General features: G+C 45.9%; 1 protein-coding gene across 1 annotated transcript in view; it reads right to left on the minus strand.

The window, feature by feature from the left end:
- The window catches only part of itpr2 (inositol 1,4,5-trisphosphate receptor, type 2), a 306,596-nt gene that overhangs the window by 188,747 nt on the left and 93,572 nt on the right, over nucleotides 1-24,277 (minus strand). The window contains exons 5-9 of the mRNA XM_072241562.1: nucleotides 22,454-22,612; nucleotides 14,116-14,214; nucleotides 13,948-14,031; nucleotides 13,707-13,853; nucleotides 11,914-12,009 (exon numbers count right to left, since the gene is read on the minus strand). Of these exons, the coding sequence (XP_072097663.1) occupies nucleotides 11,914-12,009; nucleotides 13,707-13,853; nucleotides 13,948-14,031; nucleotides 14,116-14,214; nucleotides 22,454-22,612 (585 nt within the window). The remainder of the gene's footprint in view (nucleotides 1-11,913; nucleotides 12,010-13,706; nucleotides 13,854-13,947; nucleotides 14,032-14,115; nucleotides 14,215-22,453; nucleotides 22,613-24,277) is intronic.

A 24,277-nucleotide genomic window follows, 5' to 3' on the forward strand; every position in this document is an offset into this window, starting at 1 on the left:
TCATGAACTAAAAATACCCAACCTGACCATTAGTTCCAGGCAAGGTCAAGCCCAGGAAGGTATTCTCCAACCATACTGAATATACAGCAGGAGCACACCAATAATATGAAAACCAAACATAAAGATCCCTTAAACTGATTATGTGACGTAACTGGGACCTTTCATTTTGAATAAAATAAATAAGAATGTCCACGCTTGCACCCCGACTGACAAACTCATCAAAGGTGATTTTGCGTTGGTCAGTGGCAGCAGTAGTGATTTACCAGAGCGTTGTGCCTCAGCTGGAATACCTTCCCCACACATACCGGGCTTTATTCAAGGCTGGGCTGACATGTGACGTTGGTGCAGAAGGTGGAGCACCTCGCTGGCAATTGCTTTCTTTTCACGTCTGCTGAGATGTGGTGAAAATCTTTGTTTACATACCAACCAGACAGATCTTTCCAAACATAAGTCTCGAGGCAGTGCAGATGGGGTAAATAAATCAGAATGCAGAATAGGTTGTTATGGTAACAAAGAAAGTGCAGTGAGACAAATAAGGTGCAAAGGTCATGACCAGGGAGATTGAGAGACCGTGCGCCATGACAGTATAGCGGTTAGCACGATGCTATTACAGCTTGGAGATCGATTCCGGAGACACCTGTGCGGAGTCTCTGTACGACCTTCTTGTGGGAAACATCGGGTTTTCCCTGGGTGCTCCGGTAACCTCCCTCTGCCCAAAGACCTACCCGGTGGGTTAATTGATCAGTGTAAGTTGTCCCGCGATTTGGTTTGGGTTAAATCGGGATTGTCAGGGTTAACTTTATCAAACACGGTAAGGGGTCCATTCGAGAGTCTGATAACAGTGGGATAGAAGTATTTTTAAACTCGGTGGTACACGTTCTCAAACTTTTGTATCTGCGGCCCATTGAGAGAACAGATAATACAAGGGTGAAATGCGAAGTCCGACTCTGTCTGATCTGTTTTGGGTACTAAATCCCACTCATTAACTCTAATTCACTTTAAAAAGGCCAACGTTCCCAACCAGATGTGCACAAAATGAGCGGTATTGCAGAAGCAGGCCCTTCAGCCCACAAACTCCCATGCTTACCCCTCCCTAGTCTCCCTACATTCTCACAAAATGGCCGTTGTGTTACCAGTGCAACAGTAATGACAATACTTCAAAACTTATCAGAGTTGCAAAGGAATGCAAAACATCCTGGAGGTATGGCAAGAATGTTATTTAAATGTTTACAATTGCAAATTAGTTAACCAGAACACATTAATCATAAAACATAGAGCACTACAGCACAGTACTGGTCCTAAACCACAAGATCAACCTAACCCTTCCCTCCTACATAATCCTGCATGCTTTTACCATTCATGTGATAACCTATGACTTTTTAAAATGTCCCTAAAGGATCAGCCTTTACCACCACTCCTAGCAAGGCCTTCCATACATCCACCACTCTCTATGTAAAAAAAATCCCCTTTATACCTTATAATCATTTTAAAATTATACCCCCTTGTATGAGTCACTTCTGGCCTGAGAAAAAGTCTCTGGCTATCCACTCAATCTTTGGCTCCATCAAGTCACCTCACATCCTCCTTTGCTCCAAAGAGAAACACCTCAGGTCACACAACCCTTCCTCATAAGACATGCTCTCTTATCCAGGCAGCACTGAAGTAAATCTCCTCTGCACCCTCTCCAAAGCTTCCACATCCTTCCTATAATGAGCAAACAGAACTGAACACAAGTGTGGTCTAACCAGGATTTCATAGAGCTGCAACATTACCTTACAGCTCTTGAACTCAGTCCCTCAACTAATGAAAGCCAACACACCACATGCCTTCTCAACAACCGTATCAGCTTGCTGTCTCTACGCACAAAGATCAACAAAGGGCCCAGCGCCAATCCCTCTGGCACGTCACTAGTCACAGGCCACCAAACTGAAAACCAATCTCCCAAAATCACTCTCTGCCTCCTACTGTCAAGCTAATTGTGCGCCTGCTTAGCCAGCTCTCCCAGGATACCGTGTGATCTAACGTTCTAGGATGAGCCAGGGATCAACTCCATCCACAAAGGTACCCTTACCTGACTCTGCTCCTCCAGCTCACTCCTCGCTAACTAACATTAAACGTACAGTAATTTAAACAAGGGTCAAAATATATTCTGATCAGCAATGCATCACCGGTGAAAGATGCGGTGATTAAAGATCTGGGTGATAAACTATTTGCCATTTATCTCGATCTACCAGTGGGAACATGTATTAAGGTTCACTGAAGCTGTGACTGCACACATCCTCCGAGCTGAGTGCACAAACACACAGCGAGGGTGGGGACAGGAAAGTCTTTCTCAGGCCTGCAGGCTAATGGCACTGGGATAACACAGGGATCAGAGTCAAAGTCCAGTTTCCCGCCGCATGAGCAAGCACATGTACAAGTGCAATGAGAAACTTACTTGCAGAAGCAACACAGGCAAGTAGCATCAGAGGAGCAGCATTAACGAGAAATACACAAATCAAACATAATTATACACAGCTTTTACAAGAAAGAAGACAACTAGAATTTTAAAAGTCACTTTTACTGCAAAGTGGTCATCGTGTTGCTAAAATGCAGTGATCAGAATAGCGAAAGGGAAGGAGTTGTTTCTGAACCCGGTGGTGTGGGACTTCAGGCTTCCGTACCTCCTGCTCCGTGGTAGCTGGGAGAAGGTGGAATGACCCGGATGGATGTTGATGGGGACCCTTGGTGATGGATGTTGCCCAGTGCTTGAGCTCCAGCAGTCCACCATCTCAATCAATGATCTGGCTGAGGGTACCAAAGGTCCAAACTTGCTCATGGGGTGGTGAGGATTGAGGAGAACGCTTCAAGGAGATGCAGACATGGGACATAGAATCAGGCCATTCAGCCCATCGAGTCTACTCTGCCAGTCCATCATGGCTGATTTATTATCTCTTTCAACCCAATTGTCTGACATTTCCCCTTGAATGCTCTTATTAATCAAGAATCTATCGACCTTCGCTTCAAATATACCCAATGATATGGCCTCCATAGCCATCTGTGAAAATGAGTTGCACAGATTCATCACCTAGTGACTAAAGAAATTCCTCCTCATCTCTGTTCTAAACGGATGTCCTTTTTAATCTGAGGCTGTGCTATCTGCTCCTAAACTCCCCCACTACTGGAAACATCCTCTCCACATCCACTCTATCTGGATATTTCAATATTTAACAGATTTCAATGAGATTCTCCACATTCTTCTAAATTGCAATGAGTACAGGCCTGGAGCTATCAATGGTTCCTCATACATTAAACCTTTCCTTCCTGGGATCATCCTTGTGAACCTCCTCTGCGCCCTCTGCAAAGCCATTCTCTCACATTCTGCCAGCTAAGGAGCCCAGAACTGATCACAATACTCCAGGTGTAATCTGGCCGATGTCTTATGAGCCCTCAGACAAGTTGGATATAGCGGACAGAACCTGTGAGCTTATCCACTTTGATGCACAGATGAGAGATGCAGAATGCATTTCAGATTGTGAGAACCTGGGTGGTGCTGATGTTCTGTTGGTACCTGGGTGTCCTTGTGCACATCACTGAGAGCTGACACACAGGTGTAACAAGTGATGAGGGGTGCAAGTAGTGGGCAGGTCTTTCTACTGAGAGGATTTGAGTGCAGGTATAACAACAGTTGTTGGGAAGATCAGCAGCATCAAGGAAGCAGTAACTTCATGTTCTTTTTAGCCTTGTTTAATATTCAAAACAGAAATAGTCTGATTGCATACAGGGTGTATGCACTAAAAGAAAACATTTCAGCCACCACTGATTAGAATTGCCTCAGTTAATACTTCTGCAAGCACTTTCATAAATGCTCTCAGAATCGTATGGACCACCAATTATCGATACTAAAATCAGGGTCATCCGACTTGGGAATTAATATAATGCAGTTGTCTCAAAATAACCTGGCATTCTTCTACTTATACCCAAAGCGTATACATTTTGGGTAAGACCTCAATATCACAGGGATCGTTGGGCCGGATTTTCTGGAGACTGGCATACATTTCTGTGTGCATTAGGAGTCTCAGTACTTGGGTGAGGAGGTACAAGCCAAGAAGTCAGGGACTACCCGAGAGCTGCTCACTGGTGATTTCCCACATTCAAGCACCAATGGTCTACAGTGCTCCAGAAACCACAAAGGGAACCCACAGTACCTGCAGATCCCAAGCTGGGAGAGACCTGGCACTGGTTTGATGAACCCATTTATTTCAACGCAGAGGACCAATGGTGAGAGATAGCGGTTTGTGTAATTTACATTTTGTTTTTGAATTTATTTCACTCACATGTATATAAGTAGAACTAGCCCATACATCAAAGTGGTGTAACCAGGGTGTGGCCGCTGTCATAGGCAAACAGCTACTCGGAGCCACGGGTGAGGGTGGATGTCCAGAGGGGACCAAATGTTCGGTTCAGTTCAGTTTCTGTTTATTGTCATTTAGAAATGCATGCATTAAACAATGATACAACGTTCCTCCAGAATGACATCACAAGAAAACACAGGACAAACCAAGACTAAAACTGACAAAACCACATAATTATAACATATAGTTACAACAGTGCAAAGCAATACCATAATTTGATAAAGAGCAGACCATGGGCACGATAAAAAAAAGTCTCAAAGTCCTGATAGACTCATCATCTCACGCAGGTGGCAGAAGGGAGAAACTCTCCCTCCCATGAACCTCCAAGCGCCGCCAGCTTGCTGATGCAGCACTATTGGAAGCACCTGATTGCAGTGGACTCTGAGTCCGTCCGAAAACATCGAGCCTCTGACCATCCTCTGCCGAGCGCTTCGACCCTGCCCCGGCCGCCAAGCAACAAGCAAAGCCGAGGACTCGGGGCCTTTTCCGGACCACACAATAGCAGCAGCAGCGAAGCGGGCATTTCAGAAGTTTCACCAGATGTTCCTCCGTGCTCTCACGTCCGTCTCCATCAAATCAGGATTGTGCATGGCACCCTACTTGACAAATAATAGACATCACCACCAAATGTGAGTGATCTTCCCCAGAATGAACAGGACAGGCACCTTCACCAGAGGTGTTACCCTCTCTGGACGCTCCATACACCGGGTGAGGGTGGCCACAATGAGACATGGAGATGCCTGCTCCAGCATGCAAATCAGCTCCAGCTCAACAGTGAGATCCAACGGCCAGGAAGGTGGTTCTTAAGCTTCGCGGAGAGCAAAGGGCATGGCAAGGCATAGGAGAAGTCATGGTCATCCACTGCAACCAAGGAAGCCCCTAGTTGTGATGACAACTCGTACCACTGGACCCATACTTCTGAGGTCAAGGGAGTGGAACTGCCCCAGTGCAAAGGCTTCTCCATTTTAAAAACCCTCCCGCACAGGTTTCTTCATGTAGTTCACATCACCTGTGAAGAACTGCCCAAATCTAACTGTCATCATCAGATACAACAGAAACCAATCAATCTATAAGAGCTTTTTGAAGAAGTAACAAGAGGATTAATGAGGACAGGATGGTATGATGTAGACAAGGTCCTGTAAGAAAGGTCTGGAAGGTTAAATCACATGGGATCCAGGGACAGGGGGCTAGGTGGATGCATAATTAGCTTGATGGTGGGAAGCAGAGGATGAAGGTGGAAAATCAGCCTACGACTAGTGGTATGCCAATAGAGATCGGTGCCAGGCCCATTGGTGCTTGTCATTTGTGTAAATGATTTGGATGCAAATGTAATCACATGGTTAGTCAGCTTGCGGACGACTCTAAGATAGGTGATATCATAGACGGTGCAGAATGTCATAAAAACTTACGGATCTCCTTCAGCCATGTAAGTAAACACACAAGATTCTGCAGGTACTGGAAATCCAGAGCAACACACACAGGGTGCTGGAGGACCCCCGGAGGGTCGGCATCGTCCATGGGAACGAGTGGACAGTCAGCATTTCGGGCCGACACCCTTCTCAGGCCTGATGGTGGGGGCCTCAGCCCCAGGCATTGACTGTTTGTTCATCTCCATGGATACTGCCTGACCTGCTGGGTACCTCCAGCATCTTGTGTGTGTAGTCAGTGGATGTTGTTTAATTGGATTTTCAGAAGGCCTTTGACAAGGTGCCGCATATGAAGCTGCTTAACAAATTAAGAGCCTATGATATTTCAGGAAAGATACTAGCATAGATAGAAGATTGGCTGACTGGCAGGGGGGCAAAGATTGGGAACAAAGGGGGCCTTTACTGGTTGGCTGACAGTGACTTGTGAGGTTCTGCAAGTGTTAGGACCACTTTGTTTCACATTATATGTCAGTGATTTAGAAGATGCAATTGATGGCTTTGTGGCCAAATGTGCTGGCAAGACATGATGACGTTTTGCAAGCAGATAAGAAAACTACTATTATACTAAATATACTTTTTCTGGACTATGATCACTGCCATCTGCAGCCAGTAATTTCCCTTTGGGAGTTGTGCTTTCGAACCATCTGTATGACTTGGCACTTTTGTGATATCCTGAAGAACTAGGTGAACTGGATTCTCGAAAATGGCGGGAGGAGAGAGAGCAGCGCACCGTGCATGCGTAGCCCTCCGGTGAAAAATGATGTTGTATCTGTTAAATAGGGGCCGTGGACAATTCTGATTTGATGGAGACAGACGTGAAAGCACAGAGGAACATCTGGAGAAATTTCTGAAACGCCCGTTCGCTGCTGACGTTACTGCGTGGTCGGGAATCTTCCGGAGGGTAGGCCTCAAAATCCCTGGCTTTGCCTGCTGTTGGTGACCGAGATTGAGGTCAAATCGCTCAGACAGAGATGGCGCTCAGTACTCGGCGTCGGAGAGCTGATTCGGAGGCTCGAAGTTTTCGGATGACTCAGAGACAGATTGTGGTCGGGCATGGCAGGGAGAGTTTTTCTTCCTTCTCCTGTCTGTGTGAGATGTGGGACATTTGAGAGACTTTGAACTTTTACTGTGCTCATGGACTTCTTCATCAAGTTATGGTATTGTTGCACTGTAACTATGTTATAATTATGTGGTTTTGTCAGTTTTTTCAGTCTTGGTCTGTCCTGTGTTTTGTGATATCACACCGGAGGAAATATTGTATCATTTCTTAATGCATGCATTACTAAATGACAATAAAAGAGGACTACGTGTCTTCATAATCTTAAAAAAAAACCGCAGGTATGGCCAAGGTGGTCATTACTGGAGCAGACTTGGAGCTGGATTGAAATTTCGAGCCAGGTTGAAACTTTGGGTCAGGCTGAAGTGGTGGGCCCAGACCCAAGAGCAAAAAGCAAACCGGTGGCTAGCCGATTCAAGCACCGAGCCAGATTTAAAAGATCAAGGCATCGAGTCCAAGGGCAAAAGATGAACCAGTGTTCGGCTCACTATTCTGTGAGGCATTACCCGCCTCAGCACTGAACGGACTCTGCAGCTGTGGCCTGAAGCCACTGGACTCCTGGACCGGCTACAGCACAGAACTGGCTCCAGGACTGTGGACTTATGTTCGGGGACACTGCGAATCATGGTCTGTGTGCTATTTGTCTACTTTTTTACTGTTCGCACTATTCATTGTTTTTTCACACATTGGATCTTTGGTGGTCTTTGTTGCCTGGGGTTTTTCATGGGTTCTATTGTGTTTCTTTGTTTTGTGGCTGCCTGTAAGGTGAATCTCAACATATACAACAGTTGATTTTGACTTAGGTTCGCAGAATGGGCAAAGAAGTGGAAGATGGAATAGTGCTGGGAAATGTATGACCATACACTTTGTTAGGAGAAATAAAGGTGTGGACTATCTTCTAAACAGGGAGAGAATTCAGAAATCAGAAATCAGAGAGAAAATCAGAGGTGCAAAGGGCCTTGGGAGCCCTCATGCAAGATGCCCTAAAGGTTAACTTGCAGGCTGAGTTGGTGGTATGGAAGGCAAATGCAATGTTAGCGTTCATTTTGCAAGGATTAGAATTTAAAAGCAAGGATGCGATGCTGAGGCTTCATAAGCATTGGTCGGACTGCAGTTGAGAACTATTTTGAACGCCTTATCAAATAAAGGATGTGCTGGCATTGGAGAGAGTGCAGAGCAAGTTCACAAGAATGATCCCAGGAATGAAAAGGCTAATATATGAGAAGCATTGGATTGCCCTGGGCCCAGTACTCACTAGAGTTTAGAAGAATCAGAGCAGGATCTCTTCGGTAGAGTGGATGTTTCCTATAGAAGGGAAGTTTCAGTCCAGAGGGCACAAGCACAGAGCAGAAGGATGTTCCTTTAGGACAGAGATGAGTAAGCACTTCTTTGGCCAGGTGCTGGTGAATCTGCAGAATTCGTTGCCCCAGATGGCTTTGGAGGCTAAGTCATTGGGAATATTCAAAGCAGAGGTTGAGAGTTTCCCGATTAGTAAGGGAATCAAAGATTATAGGGAGATGGCAGGAGAATGAGGTTGAGAGGTTGCTCCTAAGTCTTATTGGTCTCATAACATTATGTCACTATTCCTCTTTGCACCATTAATTTGTCACAGTAATTTTATCTTGCACTGTACTGCTGCCACAAACCAACAAATTTCATGACAAATGTCAGTAATAATAAACTTGATTCTGATTTTGACCTTTTAAGACTTAATAACTTTTGAATTGTTGAGCCCTGAGACACAGACCTTCACTCCGTTCTACCGTCCAGTAACCTGCCTGGGTCTGTGGCTCTTCCAGCACTCTGCACTTCCTGAAGTGAGGCTCGCGGCAGTCCCTCTGCTCGCTCGAACCTGCCTCCACAGCACACTGCGCTGTGAAGTGTCTTGTCAACCAGCTGTAATGAGTGAGCTGGCGCCCGAGGGTGGGGTCACTGGGAGGAATGGGCAGTCGTCTCTGCCAGCAAATTCAAGGCTAATAACCTCTGCAAAATCTCCAGTCTGCACAAGAACAGCATCTCACCCCAAGCAACAATGGCTTCTGAGAAGGTCAAACCAATAAGAACATGAGAATACTGGCAAGATTGTACCCACAGCTAGATAGCACTCATACAGTAAGTATGGCTTTGACCAAGTCAGGTTGTGTCTTACTAACGTGACTGAGTTTCCTGAGGGGGTGACTGATGAGAGTGCATCTGGGATGTTGCCTCCATGAATTTTAGTGAGATGTTTAACGAGGTCCCTGATTAATCCAGATATTAAGATGCATGGGATGCACGGGATCCATGGTGATTAGGCATTTGGATTTGGAATTGGATTCCCTATAGGGGACAGAGGACTTTGCCCAGCTGGAGCTCTGTTACTAGTGGTGGTCTGTACTGGGACCTCTGCTATTTGTGATATGTATGAATGACTTGGATGAAAACGTGGATGGGGGGGTTAGCAAGTCTGCAGATGATACAAACGCTGATGGCATTGTGGATGGTCCAGACGGTTGCTGAAGGATACAGCAGGATAGAGATCAGCCACAGTTGTGGGTGGGGAAATGGCAGATGGAGTCTAATTTGGGCAACTTGAGGGAATGCACTTTGGAAGATCAAATCTGAAGGGAAAGTACACAGTAAATGTCAGGACATACGTATAACAACGCTGATGGACAGAGGAATCTTGGAGTCCAAGTCGATAGCTCCTGGAAAGTGGTTGCACAGGTCAATAGGGTGGTAAAGAAGGTAGACTGCATGCTTGCTTTTATTTGTCCCTTCGAGAGTTCAAGAGTTAAGAAGTTTTGTTGCAACTCTGTAAAACTCTGGTCAGGCCACATCTGGAGTACTGTACTGCATTCAGTTCTGGTCGCCCCATTATAGAAAAGATGTGGATACTTTTGAGAAGGTGCAGGAGGGGTTTACACAGATGCTGCCTGGATATAGGTTGTGTCTTTGAAGGAGAGGTTGGACAAGCTTGTGTTATTTTCTCTGGGATGGCAGAGGCTGAGGGAGAGCTGACAGAAGTTTGTAACATTATAAATGGCAGAGATGGAGTAGCCTGCTGTTATCTTTTCCCCAGAGTTGCAATGTCTAACACTAGAGGGTATGCATTTGAGGTGAGAGGGAGAAAGATCAAAGAGATGTGTGGGGTCTGTTTCCATACAATATGACTCAACACCTCTATAAGCAAAGCCACTCACTCCAAATATCACTTCGGTAAATCTTCTCTGAACTGCTTCCAATCTCATTCAATAAGCAGACCCACAGTGAACACAATACTCCAGTCACTATCTCACCAAAGCTCAACTGTAAATAAGTCCAAGATTTTCTCTGTCCATAGATTTTGGTGTTTCAAAATGCATTCATCTGGGTAAGGCAACCTAATGTTTATATAAACCCTGGCGGGAACCCTAGGCAATAGAAAATGATGGAGATTGGTGTTGAGCAAGCAACCATACCACAAGGTGATGACTGCTGATTGCTCGGATAGTGTTCGGGAGAGATTTAAATAAAAGTTCACTAGATGTTTAATTGATTCAGCTTAATTACAAAGAAAAACTCTTATTTCCAGGAAAGTAATTGGTTTGAAATGAGTGCTCTGAAACTCTACAACTTCTACGAGGAGAGCTGCCACAAGAAAGCAGCATCCATCATCAAGGACCCCCAACATCCAGGCCATGCTTTCTTCTTGCCATTACCATCAGACAGCAGGTACAGGAGCCTCAAGTCCACACCACCAGGTACAGGAGCCTCAGATCCCACACCACCAGGTACAGAAGCCTCAGGTCCCACACCACCAGGTACAGGAGCCCCAGGTCCCACACCACCAGGTACAGAAGCCTCAGGTCCCACGCCACTAAGTTACAGGAGCCCAGGTCCCACACCACCAGGTACAGAAGCCTCAGGTTCCACACCACCAGGTACAGAAGCCTCAGGTCCCACACCACCAGGTACAGAAGCCTCAGGTCCCACACCACCAGGTTCAGGAGCCTCAGGTCCCACACCACCAGGTACAGGAGCCTCAGGTCCCACACCACCAGGTACAGAAGCCTCAGGTCCCACACCACCAGGTACAGAAGCCTCAGGTCCCACACCACCAAGTACAGGAGCCCCAGGTCCCACACCACCAGGTACAGAAGCCTCAGGTTCCACACCACCAGGTACAGGAGCCTCAGGTCCCACACCACCAGGTACAGAAGCCTCAGGTCCCACACCACCAGGTAAAGGAGCCCCAGGTCCCACACCACCAGGTACAGAAGCCTCAGGTCCCACACCACCAAGTTACAGGAGCTCCAGGTCCCACACCACCAGGTACAGAAGCCTCAGGTTCCACACCACCAGGTACAGAAGCCTCAGGTCCCACACCACCAGGTACAGGAGCCTCAGGTCCCACACCACCAGGTACAGGAGCCTCAGGTCCCACACCACCAGGTACAGAAGCCTCAGGTCCCACACCACCAGGTACAGGAGCCTCAGGTCCCACACCACCAGGTACAGGAGCCTCAGGTCCCACACCACCAGGTACAGGAGCCTCAGGTCCCACACCACCAAGTTACAGGAGCTCCAGGTCCCACACCACCAGGTACAGAAGCCTCAGGTTCCACACCACCAGGTACAGAAGCCTCAGGTCCCACACCACCAGGTACAGGAACACATACTCCCTTTCAACCACCAGGTTCCTGAACCAGTATGGATAACTTGACTCACCTCAACTCTGAACTGATTCCACAACCTAGAGACTCACTTTCTCACTACACTTCATGTTCTCAGTATTATTTATTTACTTTTTAAATTTATTATTTGCATGATTTGTCCTCTTTTGCAGATTGATGTTTTTCAGTCTCTGATATGAACGGTTTTTCATGATTCTATTGTATTGCTTTATTTTTCCTGTAAATGTGTACAAGAAAATGAAACTTAAGGAAGTATATGGTGACCTATACAAACTTTGATATTAAATTTACTTTGAACTGTGAACAAGTATCAGAAAACATAACCGCTGAGGACTCAGTGTGCAGTGCAGTTACTTTCAGCAGTGTGGCTCTCTCCCTACCTCTGCAGCCAGGTAGTTTCCTGTCGCCAGATGCTTGAATCGGAAAAGGCTGTTCCAGTGACCTGCGCCCCCTCGACAAGGGTCATGATGCACCACCTGAAAGGGGAAACCCTTAATTAGCCAGGACTCTTTGACAGGAAGCCACAGGAACAGGAAACTTGTCAGTCATCGGGACAGACACTGACCTTAGAGCCGGCCCTGAGACACCCCAGCTCATCAGTGTGGATACGTTGTGTAGGAATAAGGAGCTCCTGGAATAATTACTGTATTAAACAAATTCTACCCATTCATGACAATGTATTTTCCCAATGTGTTTTGATAGATTTGCACTGGTATTCTTTTTCAGGAAACATTTTGCATGAATGAAAATCATTGCCCAGAAATAGGAGACCGAGTGACCGCAGTGCTGAAACCTGCAGTAGCAAACAGGCTGCTGGAGCAGCTCGGCGGATCGAGCAGCCTCTGTTGGGGAAGAAGAATTGCCAACATTTAGGGTGCGAACCATTTACCGTGCAACCTGAGAGATTGACTATTGCGTCCCCACCCGTACCTCCCCATAGATGCTGCTCAGCCTGCTGAGCTCCTCCAGCAGATCGTAGTTTAAAGAAAGAATTGAACTCCTTCTCTTTTCTCCAGTGGTAGAACCCAACCAGTGGATACTAGCAACAAAGAAGAACGAGATTTTAAAATGATCACTTCTTTTTCACACATTCACCATCCCCTGGCTGGAGAAATTCCTGCTCACCTCTGTTCTAAATGAATGTCCTTGTGCTCAGAGTCTGTGCTCTCTGCTCCTAGACTCCGCCACTATTGGAAACATCTCCTCCACCTCAACTCTATCCTGGACTTTCAATAGTCAATAGATTTCAATAAGATCCACCCTCACTCTTCTAAACTCCGGTGTGGTGGGTCTGGAGTATAGATAGGTTGGAGCGGAAGATGTCTGCGGATTGATCTGTCTAAAAGACATTGCCCAACCAGAATTCCATGGTCGCCATCACTGACGCTGGACTCCCACTTCAGATTGTTTAACTAAAATAATTTAGATTTTCCACTAGTGTGGTGGGCTCCAGGCATTTAACCTGGGCCTCCGGATTACTTGCTACCATTCCCTACGATACTTGAACAAAAGCATTCACTGGTTTAGAGGGCGAAACACTTTCATAGCGGTTGGTGCTCCGCCTTACAGCACACCATCTATAAGATCAGGGTTCCCGCTGCTGTCCGTACGTTCTCCCTGTGACCATGTGGGTTTCCTCTGGGTGCTCTAGATTCCTCCCTCATTCCAAAGACATAGTGAGTTGTGGGCATGCTATATTGCCATACTTTCCGGCTGTCCCCAGCACGCCCTCTAAATCAGCTGATCATTGACGCAAGTGTCGCATTTCACTGGATGTTTCGATGATTCAATGCACGTGACAAGTAAAGATAATCTTCTTAAAAATCTTTAGGGCCTGTGTCTCAGTCTGGAAAGAGCTCAATGGATGTTTTAAAAAGGAGAATTACTTGGGGGGCACACAACATATTCTGACTGTCAATGTATATAACACTGCGAGTTTCAGAGCCACCCACCTGGATAAGTGGCAAACCTGTTGCTAAAGAAACGGAAGTTGGCCCTACAAGCTTGATTAGTGAAGGTAAGCCTGAGAAAAATTCAAATTAAACACTAATAGATGGCCATTTCCAGGACCAGTCAATTCCCTCCACTCATACGTAGTTGGATCAACAATTTGAAAATAAATGACGCAAAAAGAAATTGAGAAAATGTGTGTTTTGCACAAGCAAGGTTCTACCTCAATTTCCCAGAGTGCCTTGGAGCTTGTAGCCGAGGTGGCAGACTGGCGCAGGGTGGTCCTCAGGAAGATGTGCTGCTGCTTCTTGTACTCGTCGCAGGTGAGGAACTTCTCCTGCTCAGCGTGGAATAGCCTTACCACGTCTCCCTGTGGGCGTAGGGACAAACGCGTCAGATGGCAACAATGGAGCCCGTATGTGGCACAAACCCAGCCGGGGCTGGAGAGAAAGAACAGCACTGACCCCTTTAAGGACATCTTCCCGGTAATCACTATGCTTCATGAAGAGCGCAATCTTCCAGCTTGTGTTGCAGTTCACAGCGTTCACCTGGAATTGAGGATGTCTGGTTAATTTCCTCATCGGATGCCGGACCAGAGTCTCTCCGGTGATGACTGCAATACTGACTCTTACCTCTTTACAGCCTGGGTTGTCCAGCAACTCGTGACAGCTCGCGTGCAGCGGCTGTCCGGCATTGACAGGGTTCAGCACCACTTTATCTCCCACAACCACCTAAACACAAAGTCAAAGTCGGTTGAGTTCAGTGTCACATGCATGCAGTGAATAAGTGTGCCTGCAACAGCATCACAGGCACGTACCATCAGATAAGCAGCATCCAGAAGGAAACCACCAATCATACACAATTACACATGAAAAAACACAAAACTTGATGAGGGCACCCTCAGGGTAGAGGAGCAACATCTTGTATTCCGTCTGGTTAGCCTCCAACCTGATGGCATGAATAAAGCTTTCTCCTTCCCCTCTTCTATTTCCCTACCCTGGCCTCTTACCTCTTCTAACCTATCACCTCCCCCTGGGTCCTTTCCTCCTACCCTTTCTCCTATGGTCCACTCTCTTCTCCTGTCAGATTCCTTCCTCTATGGCCCTTTACCTTTCCTACCCACCTGGCTTCACCTATCACCTTCCATCTAGGCTCCTTCCCCTCCCCCCCCCCAACACCTTTTTATCCTGGCATCTTCCCTCGCCCTTTCCAGTCCTGAAGAAGGGTCTCAGCCCAAAACGTCGACTGTTTATTTCCATAGTTGCTGCCTAACCTGCTGAGTTCCTCCAGCATTTTTTGTCTGTTGCTCTGGATTTCCAGCATCTGCAGGTTTTCTCTTGTTTAAAACAAAAGTCTACTTTAGCGCCAAGTGATCTAAGTGGTCATAGTATTGCTAAACTGTAGAGAACAGGGGTGGCATAGTGTGCACAATGCGTTACCGCAGCCAGCTGTAAATCAGGGTTCTGCCTGTAAGGAGTTTGTACGTTCTCCCTGTGACTGTGTGGGTTTCCTCCAGGTGCTCCTGTTTCCTCCCACAGTCCAAAATGTACTGTTAGGTTTAGTAAGTAGTGGACATTGTATGTTGGCACCAGAAGCTTGTGAACTGCCCAGCACAGTCCTCGCAGGTTGGTTTGACAAAAACTGATAAATTCAGTTATTGTATATTTCAATGGACATGAGACTAATGAAACTAATCTTTAAACGTCAGGGTTGTCATTGATTGAAGAATGAACCGGTTGAAGGGAAATGAATGTTCATGAATCTGGTGGTGTGGGACTTCAGGCTCTGTACCTCGTACCAATGGAAGCTGTGAGAAAATGGAATGGCAGATGGTGGAGGAAACAGCACCGGTGTCAGGCACAGTTAGGAATCAACCCAGGGTCTCTGACCAACCTACCACAAATTTATATATACAGCGAGATCTAGGGGTTCAAGTCCATAGCTCCCTGAAATTGGCTGCACAAATCAATAGCATGTTAAAGAAGGTGTGTGGTGTTAACTGAGGCACTGAGTTCAGTTATACTGCAGCTTTATGAAACTGATCAGGCCACATCTGGAGTTTTATATTCAAGCAAGCTGAGGCTTTGGAGAGGGTGCAGAAGGGGTTCATCAGGATGCTGCCTGAATTAGAGGGCATGTGCTATAAAGATTGGTGGGACAAACTCGGTTTGTTTTCTCTGGAACATCAGAGGACCTGAGTTAACAAACGACACAGCGCTAGATTGAACTGAGCTGAGCTAAACTGAATATGCCTGGAAACGAGAAAATCTGCCGATGCTGGAAATCCAGAGTAACACACACAAAATGCTGGAGGAACTCAGCAGCTCAGGCAGCATCCATGGAAAAAAGTGAAACAGTCGACTGATGAAGGGTCTCGGCCTGAAACGTCAACTGTACTCTTTTCCATAGATGCTGCCTGGCTTGCTGAGTTCCTCTAACTTTTTGTGTGTGTTGCTTGAATATGCCTGGACTCTCATGATGACTTTGGGGGTTGGTGTTTTATATTCTGTTTTTTTTTGCTTGTTTTTGTTTTTCCGTTGTGTATCGAAGCATCAACACATATCGCGAAGTGCATCATTTTGTGTCAAATCAAATCAGCGAAAATGATGCTGGGCAGCCCAGGGTGTCGCCAACTCACTAACCCTAACCGTGCCATTTTGGAATGTGGATGAAACCAGAACATCCATGTTGTCAAGGAGAGAGCGTGCAAACTCCTCATCAGACCGTGGCGGGAATTGAACCCCTGTCTGCGATCACCAGCACTGAAATAGCGTTACGTTACCGTGCTGCCCTGTATTGAAGAGGCTGTTAGATGAATATGCAGAGAGTGGAGGGATATGGACATTATGTAGGCAGGAGGGATTAGTTTAGGTTAATGTGTATTACTAGTTTAACTAGTTAAGCACAACATTGTGGGCAGAAGGTCCTATTCCAGTGCTATTCTAATTTAAGGGCACAGAATCTACAACATGAAGACCCCCACCTGCACACATCTGTCCCCACTATACTTCACCCCCTTCCCTAGTTAGCATAACCCCCTGACCCTTTCTCCTTGCACCTACCCAGGTGCCCTTCCACGAGACACCCGCCTGCCTTCTCGGGGAAACCTAGTAACTCGTGATGTCGGACGCGACAGGACCCCAACACAGCTCTGTCAAATGTGGCTGATTTCTCACGCAGGTATATTTAAATAGAGAAGGCATTTCTCTACAGTGGAGAAAGCCTTGGCGAGTGCCCCAACTGATTTTGTTGCCGTGGCAGCTCCTCAACATGTTCTGGTTGTGAAACGGCAGCTGGGGGGCTTGGCTGACGGCCACTAAGGGAAGACTGCCAGCAAGCAAGGAAAGTAACTGCGAGATGGCTGGTGGCAGGGGAGGGATGTGCCTGGTCTGTGAACATGTGTGTGCACACATCAGGGTGAGCGTCAGTGAGAGAGAGAGAGTGTGTGTGTGTGTGTGTGTGTGTGTGTGTGTGCGTGTGTGTGTGTGTGCGTGTGTGTGTGTGTCTGTGTGTGTGTGTGTGTGTGTGTGTCTGTGTGTGTGTGTGCATGTGTGTGTGTGCGTGTGTGTGTGTGTGCATGTGTGTGTGTGTGCGTGTGTGTGTCTGTGTCTGTGTGTGTATGTGTGTGTGTGTGTGTGTGTGTCTGTGTGTGTGTGTGTGTGTGTCTGTGTGTGTGTGTGTGTGCGTGTGTGTGTGTGTGCGTGTGTGTGTGTGTCTGTGTGTGTGTGTGTGTGTGTGTGTGTCTGTGTGTCTGTGTGTGTGCGTGTGTGTGTGTGTGCGTGTGTGTGTGTGTGTCTGTGTGTGTGTGTGTGTGTGTGTGTGTGTCTGTGTGTGTGTGCATGTGTGTGTGTGCGTGTGTGTGTGTCTGTGTGTGTGTCTGTGTGTCTGTGTGTGTATGTGTGTGTGTGTCTGTGTGTGTGTGTGCATGTGTGTGTGTGTGTCTGTGTGTCTGTGTGTGTGTGTGTGTGTGTGTGTCTGTGTGTGTGTGTATACACTCTGTTGCTAAAAACTAAGTTGTTTTATTCCCATTTTCTCTAGTTCAAACAGAGTCTTGGGCTTGCTTGTTAACTGTTTCTCTTTATACAGATGCTATATACCTAACATTTTCTATATTTATTCAGTGGGTCTCGGCCTATCACACAGTCAAGTTGCTGTGAGGGTCATATCTCATGACAGACGAACACCCGGGGGACCAAAATCAATGAAAGCCCTGTATAAATTGGCATATAACAAACGCATCAGGTAATCCAGGTCTCACAACACCCCATGGCTCCCAAACTGAAAGGTGTTAATTTTTCAGAGGCACAAGAGATTTTACAGATGCTTGAAACTCAGCATCTATGGAGGAGAATTAATTGTTTCAGGCTAGGAACAGGTGAAGGGTCTCAGTCCAAAACATTAACTTCTTTTTCCCTCCATAGATGCCTGACCTGCTGAGTTCCTCCAGCATTTTGTGTGTTCCTCCAAATTTTCAGAGGGACCTTCATGAATTAATATGCATTCAAGTTGGTTAATTAGGAAAGGTGTCTTGGTCTATAGTGCAAGAGGTTTGAGAACCTTGGCAGAAGCATCTTGGCCCATTATGTGAGTTCTGGTAAGATTGCATCTGGAATATTGTGTACAGTTTGGGTCTCCCTATATGGAGAGAGTGCAAGAAAAGTTGGCCAGAGTGATTCCTGGTATGGTTGAGGTCGCTATTGTATATAGGAGAGAGTAACCAGACTGGGCCAATGGAGTCATAAAGAAATACAGTGTAGAGACAAACTCTATGGCCCAACTCATCCACACTGACCAAGATGATCATCTAAACTAGTTTATAAGAGGGTAATCGCATTGAAACAAACTTAATTGATACACATATGGATGCTAGAAAAATGGAGGGCTATGTGGGAGAGAAGGGTTAGATTGATCTTAGAATAGAGAAGGGCCTCTACTGTACTGTAATATTCTCTGTTCTATGTTCTAATTCATACAGAGCTGGGTACGACAAATGCAGGGGTGATGTTTCCCCTGTCAAGGGTGGCAAGAACCACGGTTCACAATCTCAAGATAGGGTATCCATTAATCAAGTCTCAGAGAAGTCTACCAAGTATAGATGAATATTTACAGAAGCATTCCAGATGCATCCTTACCAGAAACCATATTCTGCCCATATTCTCATTGTATACAGTACTGTGAAAAAATCTCAGGCACATATATGTAGCTAGGGTGTCTAAAACTTTTGCACAGTACTGTATTTGTCAACATGGAGCAGAGAATGAGTTTGTAAATCTGGCGGGAGCAGAGGATGTTGGGAATGGGGGAGTTGGAGCACCGTGGGAGAAGTGTTGGACAGAGGATGCCGGGGTGAGGGATGGCACGAGTACACACACACACCCTGCCCTGAGACACCAGGCAAGGCCACTTGAATACAAACAGGTGGTTTATTGATCATTACAAAATGTCTCTCTGGTGCTTCCCTCCTCCTCACTTCCTCCTGTCAATCTCTCTTAGCATTCTCTTCTCTGCACTCCTCCCCCGAACATCTCTCCATCTTCCTCACTTCCTTCCTCCGCGCTTACTCCGATGACCAGCATCCAATCTATCTACTCTTTTGCATTCATTTCCTTGTTTCGCACCCTTTTTACCCTATCTTCTCAGTTCCTTCTCCCACTGTCTCCCCCCATTTCCTGCTGCCCAATCCTGCTTGGTTAACATCCTATGCTCTGTACTGGAAGCAATATACTGGGAACTCTATACACAGGTAGTCTGAAGGACCTACTCTGAAGATGAGTGGGTCAGTGTCACCCGTATTCCTTCACATTTGCACCTTATAAAACATGGTGCAACCTTCTGAAATACCAAACTGGTCAACATCATACATTGAAGGTTGAATCTTAAGGCAGAGCACAGGTATAATGACAAGATCTTTATTGGTGTTGTGGATCAGAGGGATCTGGGGTGGGGGGGGGCACGTCCATAGATCTCTCAAAGTTAGCCCACAAGTTGATAGGGTTGTTAAGAAGGCGAATTGTGTGTTGACATTCATTAGAGGATTAGAGAATTAAGCTCAAGATCGGAGAAGTGGTGTTACAGCTCTATAAAACCCTGGCTAGAGCACCCTTGGAATACGTGTTCAGTTCTCGTCACCACATTATAGGAGAATTTGGAAGCTTTAGAGAGGATGCAGAGCAGGTTTACCAGGATGCTGCTTGGATTAGAGAACATGTCTTACGAAGCTAGGTTAAGTAAGCTAAGCTTTTCTCTTTGGAGCAAAGGAGAATGAAAGGTGATTTGATAGAGGTATACAGGATGATAAGAGGCCTAGATCAAGTGGATAGCCATAATCTTTTTGCCAGAATGGAATTGGCTGATAAAAGGGGCAAAATATTAAGGTGATTGGAGGAAAGTATGATAGTTTTATTTACACAGAGAGTGATGGGTGTGTGGAACATGCTGCTAGGGGTGGTGGTAGGGGCAAATACATTAGGGACATTTAAGAAACTCTTAGATAGGTGCATGGCTGATAGAAAAAATGGAGGGCTATGTAGGAAGAAATGGTTAGATTGATCTTCAAGTTGGTTAATGGGTTGGCAGGCACAACACATGGGCCAAAGGGCCTGTACTCTGTAGTAGTGTTCTATGCTCTTCACGCAAGAGGACTAGTCATCACTTGCAGATGTTTTTAACAGCAGGATTTTGCAAAAAAAGATAACTAGAGTTAGTTCAGAATCAGATGTCCAAGATCAGTGGAATGGGTGGGATCTCGACAGCTAAACTTAGCCAGTGTTGCAATGACTCAGACACATTCATTATTCACAAGCCCGGTCTGTCAGCCCAATACCAGTGAACTTGCCCTGATAAACGGCTCAGTAAATTCTCAGTGTACCAGCTCTGAAAAACAATATGACAATGAAAGGAAGTCGCTGGGCAGTTGCTTGTGAACGTTATCAAAATTACACTCACAATCAGCCAGAATGTGGGAGTGTGATATCAAGCACTGCCAAGAGCCTGGCTTACCACAGCAGATGTCAAGATGACTCATTCAAACAAAACACAGAAATGAGAAAATGCAGAGAAATATTACTTGTCAGAGGTTTTCTGTTGGTAGCTACTTCAACTGGAGTGGTCACACAAAAGGTGTAACTCCAGACAAGTCTGCTGGAAGTCATGAGTTTAACTACCACCTTGTCAGATCAAGACCAACCATTGGCAGGCCAGAAAGAGCTAATGCGTATTTGGCAAACCTTAGCTGGTCCAATAACATTCCACTCTTACACAGCATGAAAATAGGCCCTTCATTAGGAGCTTGAGGAGATCTGGTATGTCACCAAAGACTCTGGCATATTTTTACAGATGTACCATCGAGATCATTCCAACTGGTTGTAGCACTCTCTGGTATGGAGGGGCAACTGCACGGGATCAGAAAAAGCTGCCCAGCTGTAAATTCAACCAGCTCCATCATGGGTACTCTAGCATCCCATCAACGACACACTTTCAAAAACAATACGTATATCTTGTTATAGCTTGCAAGATATTTTATGTATTACACTGTACCGCTGCCACAAAACTACAAATTTCACAACAAGTTACAGGGATGTTGCTGGGACTTGAGTTCCTGACTTATAGGGAACTGTTGAATAGGTCAGATCTTTATGCCCTGGAGTGTAGAAGAATGAGTGGAGATTTGATAGAAATATACAAAAATTATGAGGGGTATAGACACAGTAAATGCAAGCAGGCATTTACTGAAGTTGGGTGAGACTAGAACTTGAGGCCATAGGTTAAGGATGAAAGGTGAAATATTTAAGGAGAACTAAAGGGGGAGCTTCTTCACTCAGAGGGTGATGAGAATGATGAGGGTGATGAGCTGCCAGCAGAAGTGGTGGATGTGGGTTTGATTTCAACATTTGAGAGAAATTAGGATAAGTACAAGGATTGGCGATGTACCGAGGGTTATGTTCCGGGTGCAGTTCAACGGAACTGCGGAGAGTAATAGTTTGAGATGGACTACTTGAGCCAAGGGGCCTAGTTCTGTGCTTGTAATCTCTACAACTCCATACTCTATATGTCAGTGATAATAAACTTGATTCTTATTCTGATGCAGCCCTTAGTCTTCGACACCTATTCTTCAGGCAGCTGTAAGTCACTTTTACTAGTTTGATGGGCTTGTGAGCAGCTTGTTTTAGCTAAGATATAGGTAACAGCCTAGAGTTCTGCTGGATATAATTTTGTTGAGTAAAGGCACTAACTAAGAGAGCCCATTTGAAACAGAGGTCAATAGATTTTGGTTTTAACAGAATTAGGAAACCGTGTAGAGAAGTGGCAAGAGGTGTAAGGTCTTGGTCAGCTAAAGAGCAGACTGGAAGGCCTGGGGAGCCTAATTCTTCTGCCCTTACACAGGAGAGGAGAGCGAACTTGAAAAAATGGGATTGTAGAGGACAGCCTTCATTTCATGGAATTGGGGAGCAGAGTAAAGGAGCTGGTAGAACGGCTGACCCTGAGTTGATGAGTGGAGGACAGAGTCACAAGTCATTGAGTCCAGGCCATTCAGCCCATCTAGTGCATGCTGAACTGTTATTCTCCCAGACCTGAACCATTGCCTTCCATACCCTTCCCTTCCATGTGTGGTATTTACCTAAATTTCTTATAAATGTGGAAATCAAACCTGCATCTACCACTTCCACTGGCAGCTTGCTCCACACTCCAACACCCTCTGAGTGAGGAACTTCCCCTTCAGGTTCCCCTTAAATACTCCATCTCTCACCCTTATCCAAGTTTTGGTCCCGCCCAACCTCAACAGAAGAAGCCAGCTTCAATTTGTCCAAACCACACCCTCATAATTTTGTATATCTCTATAAGATCGCCCCTCATTCTCCAACACTCAGGGAGAAAAAGGCCTAAACTAGACAACATTTCCCTATAACTCAGGTCCTCAACAGTCGAATTTTGGTGGGTGCACCGTCCTGTGGTTCTCACGAGTGGACGTACATTGTCACCTTCACTCCTCAGCTTCCAGAAGGGCTGAATGTAGAACCAGGAGCCTTCGTTTCCCGCGTGGTCTAAGGACACCCTCATTGCATTCTTTTCCAGGAGCGCTGGCAGTCTTTTGTTGACAGTGAGGTACTTGTTGCTCTTAATGTGCAGCAACTGCAAGCAAATGCAGACACAGGTTAAAAAACAACCAACTGTTTCTTTGATCTAACCACAGATTATTTATACCTGAGCATTATTTACTTGCCTCTGATCTGACTTCGGCTTCTCGTACAACCCTGATTCCTCTTGCCCCCAGCATTGGTGGTGGGAGGGGATTAGGGTCAGAGCAGAGTCAGGTTAATTTATCAAAACATACAGTGAAATGCGACATTTTTGTTAACAACCAACACACCCAAGGATGTGTTGGGGGCAGCCCGCAACTGTGGTCACACATTCCGGTGCCAACATAGCGTGCCCACAATGCCTGGCAGAACAAAACAGAAAGAAAGGATGCAAGTATTAGAGTGGAACGGAGAGGAGATGCTTCAGAAATTAGCAATATTCATAAAGTGAGCTTCTGTTCAACAAGCCATTACAAGGTCTCACTGGAGACAGTTTATCTGAAAGATATTTCCATTGAACATATTTTGAGCACAAGATGTTATGATGTGGTTTGAATGGATGACCACATTTCACTGCACCTACACAGTAACTGGCCATGTCACTTGTATCCTGTAATAAGGTCACATTGAACCCTCATCATATCTTTCACAGTTTGGATAAGAATATACAAGGTATAGTTAATAAGCTTGCAGATGATTCTAAAGTAGGTGGTGTCTTTGAAAATGAATGGTCATATCAAGAATTGCAGTGGGACATTTATCAGCTGGGTGAGGTGGGCTGAGGAATGGCAAATGGAATTTAATTCAGACCTTTAGAATTGTTAGGACTTTTACATTGAATGGAAGCAAACTGGGTACTACTGTAGAACAGACGGACTTTGGAGTACAGACGCATCATTCCCTTAGAGTCACTGGTCAGCTTGGACACACATTTTGGTCAGCTTGGACTTGCACAGAGTGAAGGGCCTTTGCTGCACTGTATCAATTCTAACCATCAAACCTTTGTGGCTAAGAACAATAGGAATTTCAGTCTTGGGGCCTCACCCTTCAGTATCTATCCACCAACCTCCATCAACCCACAACCCCTCCCCCCATTCCCCCAATGGCACTGTGGAGTATGTTCCTCATGCCAACTATGGCAAGACAAAAAAAGCAGCCAACCGTGCCCTTACCAAGGACAATAAGGGATGGGAAACAAATGCAGGCATTGCCACAGGGAGCAAAAATAATCCTCCCAGCACAGGCCATTTACCCACAGAGTTCTTTGACTGCACCATCTGTGGCTCTGGAAGTTCCCAATGGAGAGGGCCAACTCTAGCCCTCCGTTTGTTGTCCTCTTGAAACCTGCAGACCTCATGGGTATAATCTAGATTGGCTCTCTTCCTGGTGCTACAGTCTTCAATCAGAGGATTGGGACAGGCCTTGTACACGTGCTGCCCTAGACCAGAACTCTGGGCAGCTGTGCACACAACTCATTTGAAAGGTGCTGAGAGGTGAACTGAACGGAGGATAAAAATTGCAAGGTTTCGAGGGATCAGAAGATGAACTATTCACCGCCGATTAACCAGCCTCTTCCCTTCCCTGATGGACATTGCCAAGGTAAAGCTGTTATCAAGATACATCTACTGTACGTCACTACTGAATATACTTCCTTGAGGCTCATTTTCTTGCAGGCATTTACAGGAAAATAGAGAAACAAAACAGAATTTTTGAAAAA

This window comes from Mobula birostris, chromosome 23 (genome assembly GCF_030028105.1).
Source record: "Mobula birostris isolate sMobBir1 chromosome 23, sMobBir1.hap1, whole genome shotgun sequence".
NCBI lineage: Eukaryota > Metazoa > Chordata > Chondrichthyes > Myliobatiformes > Myliobatidae > Mobula > Mobula birostris.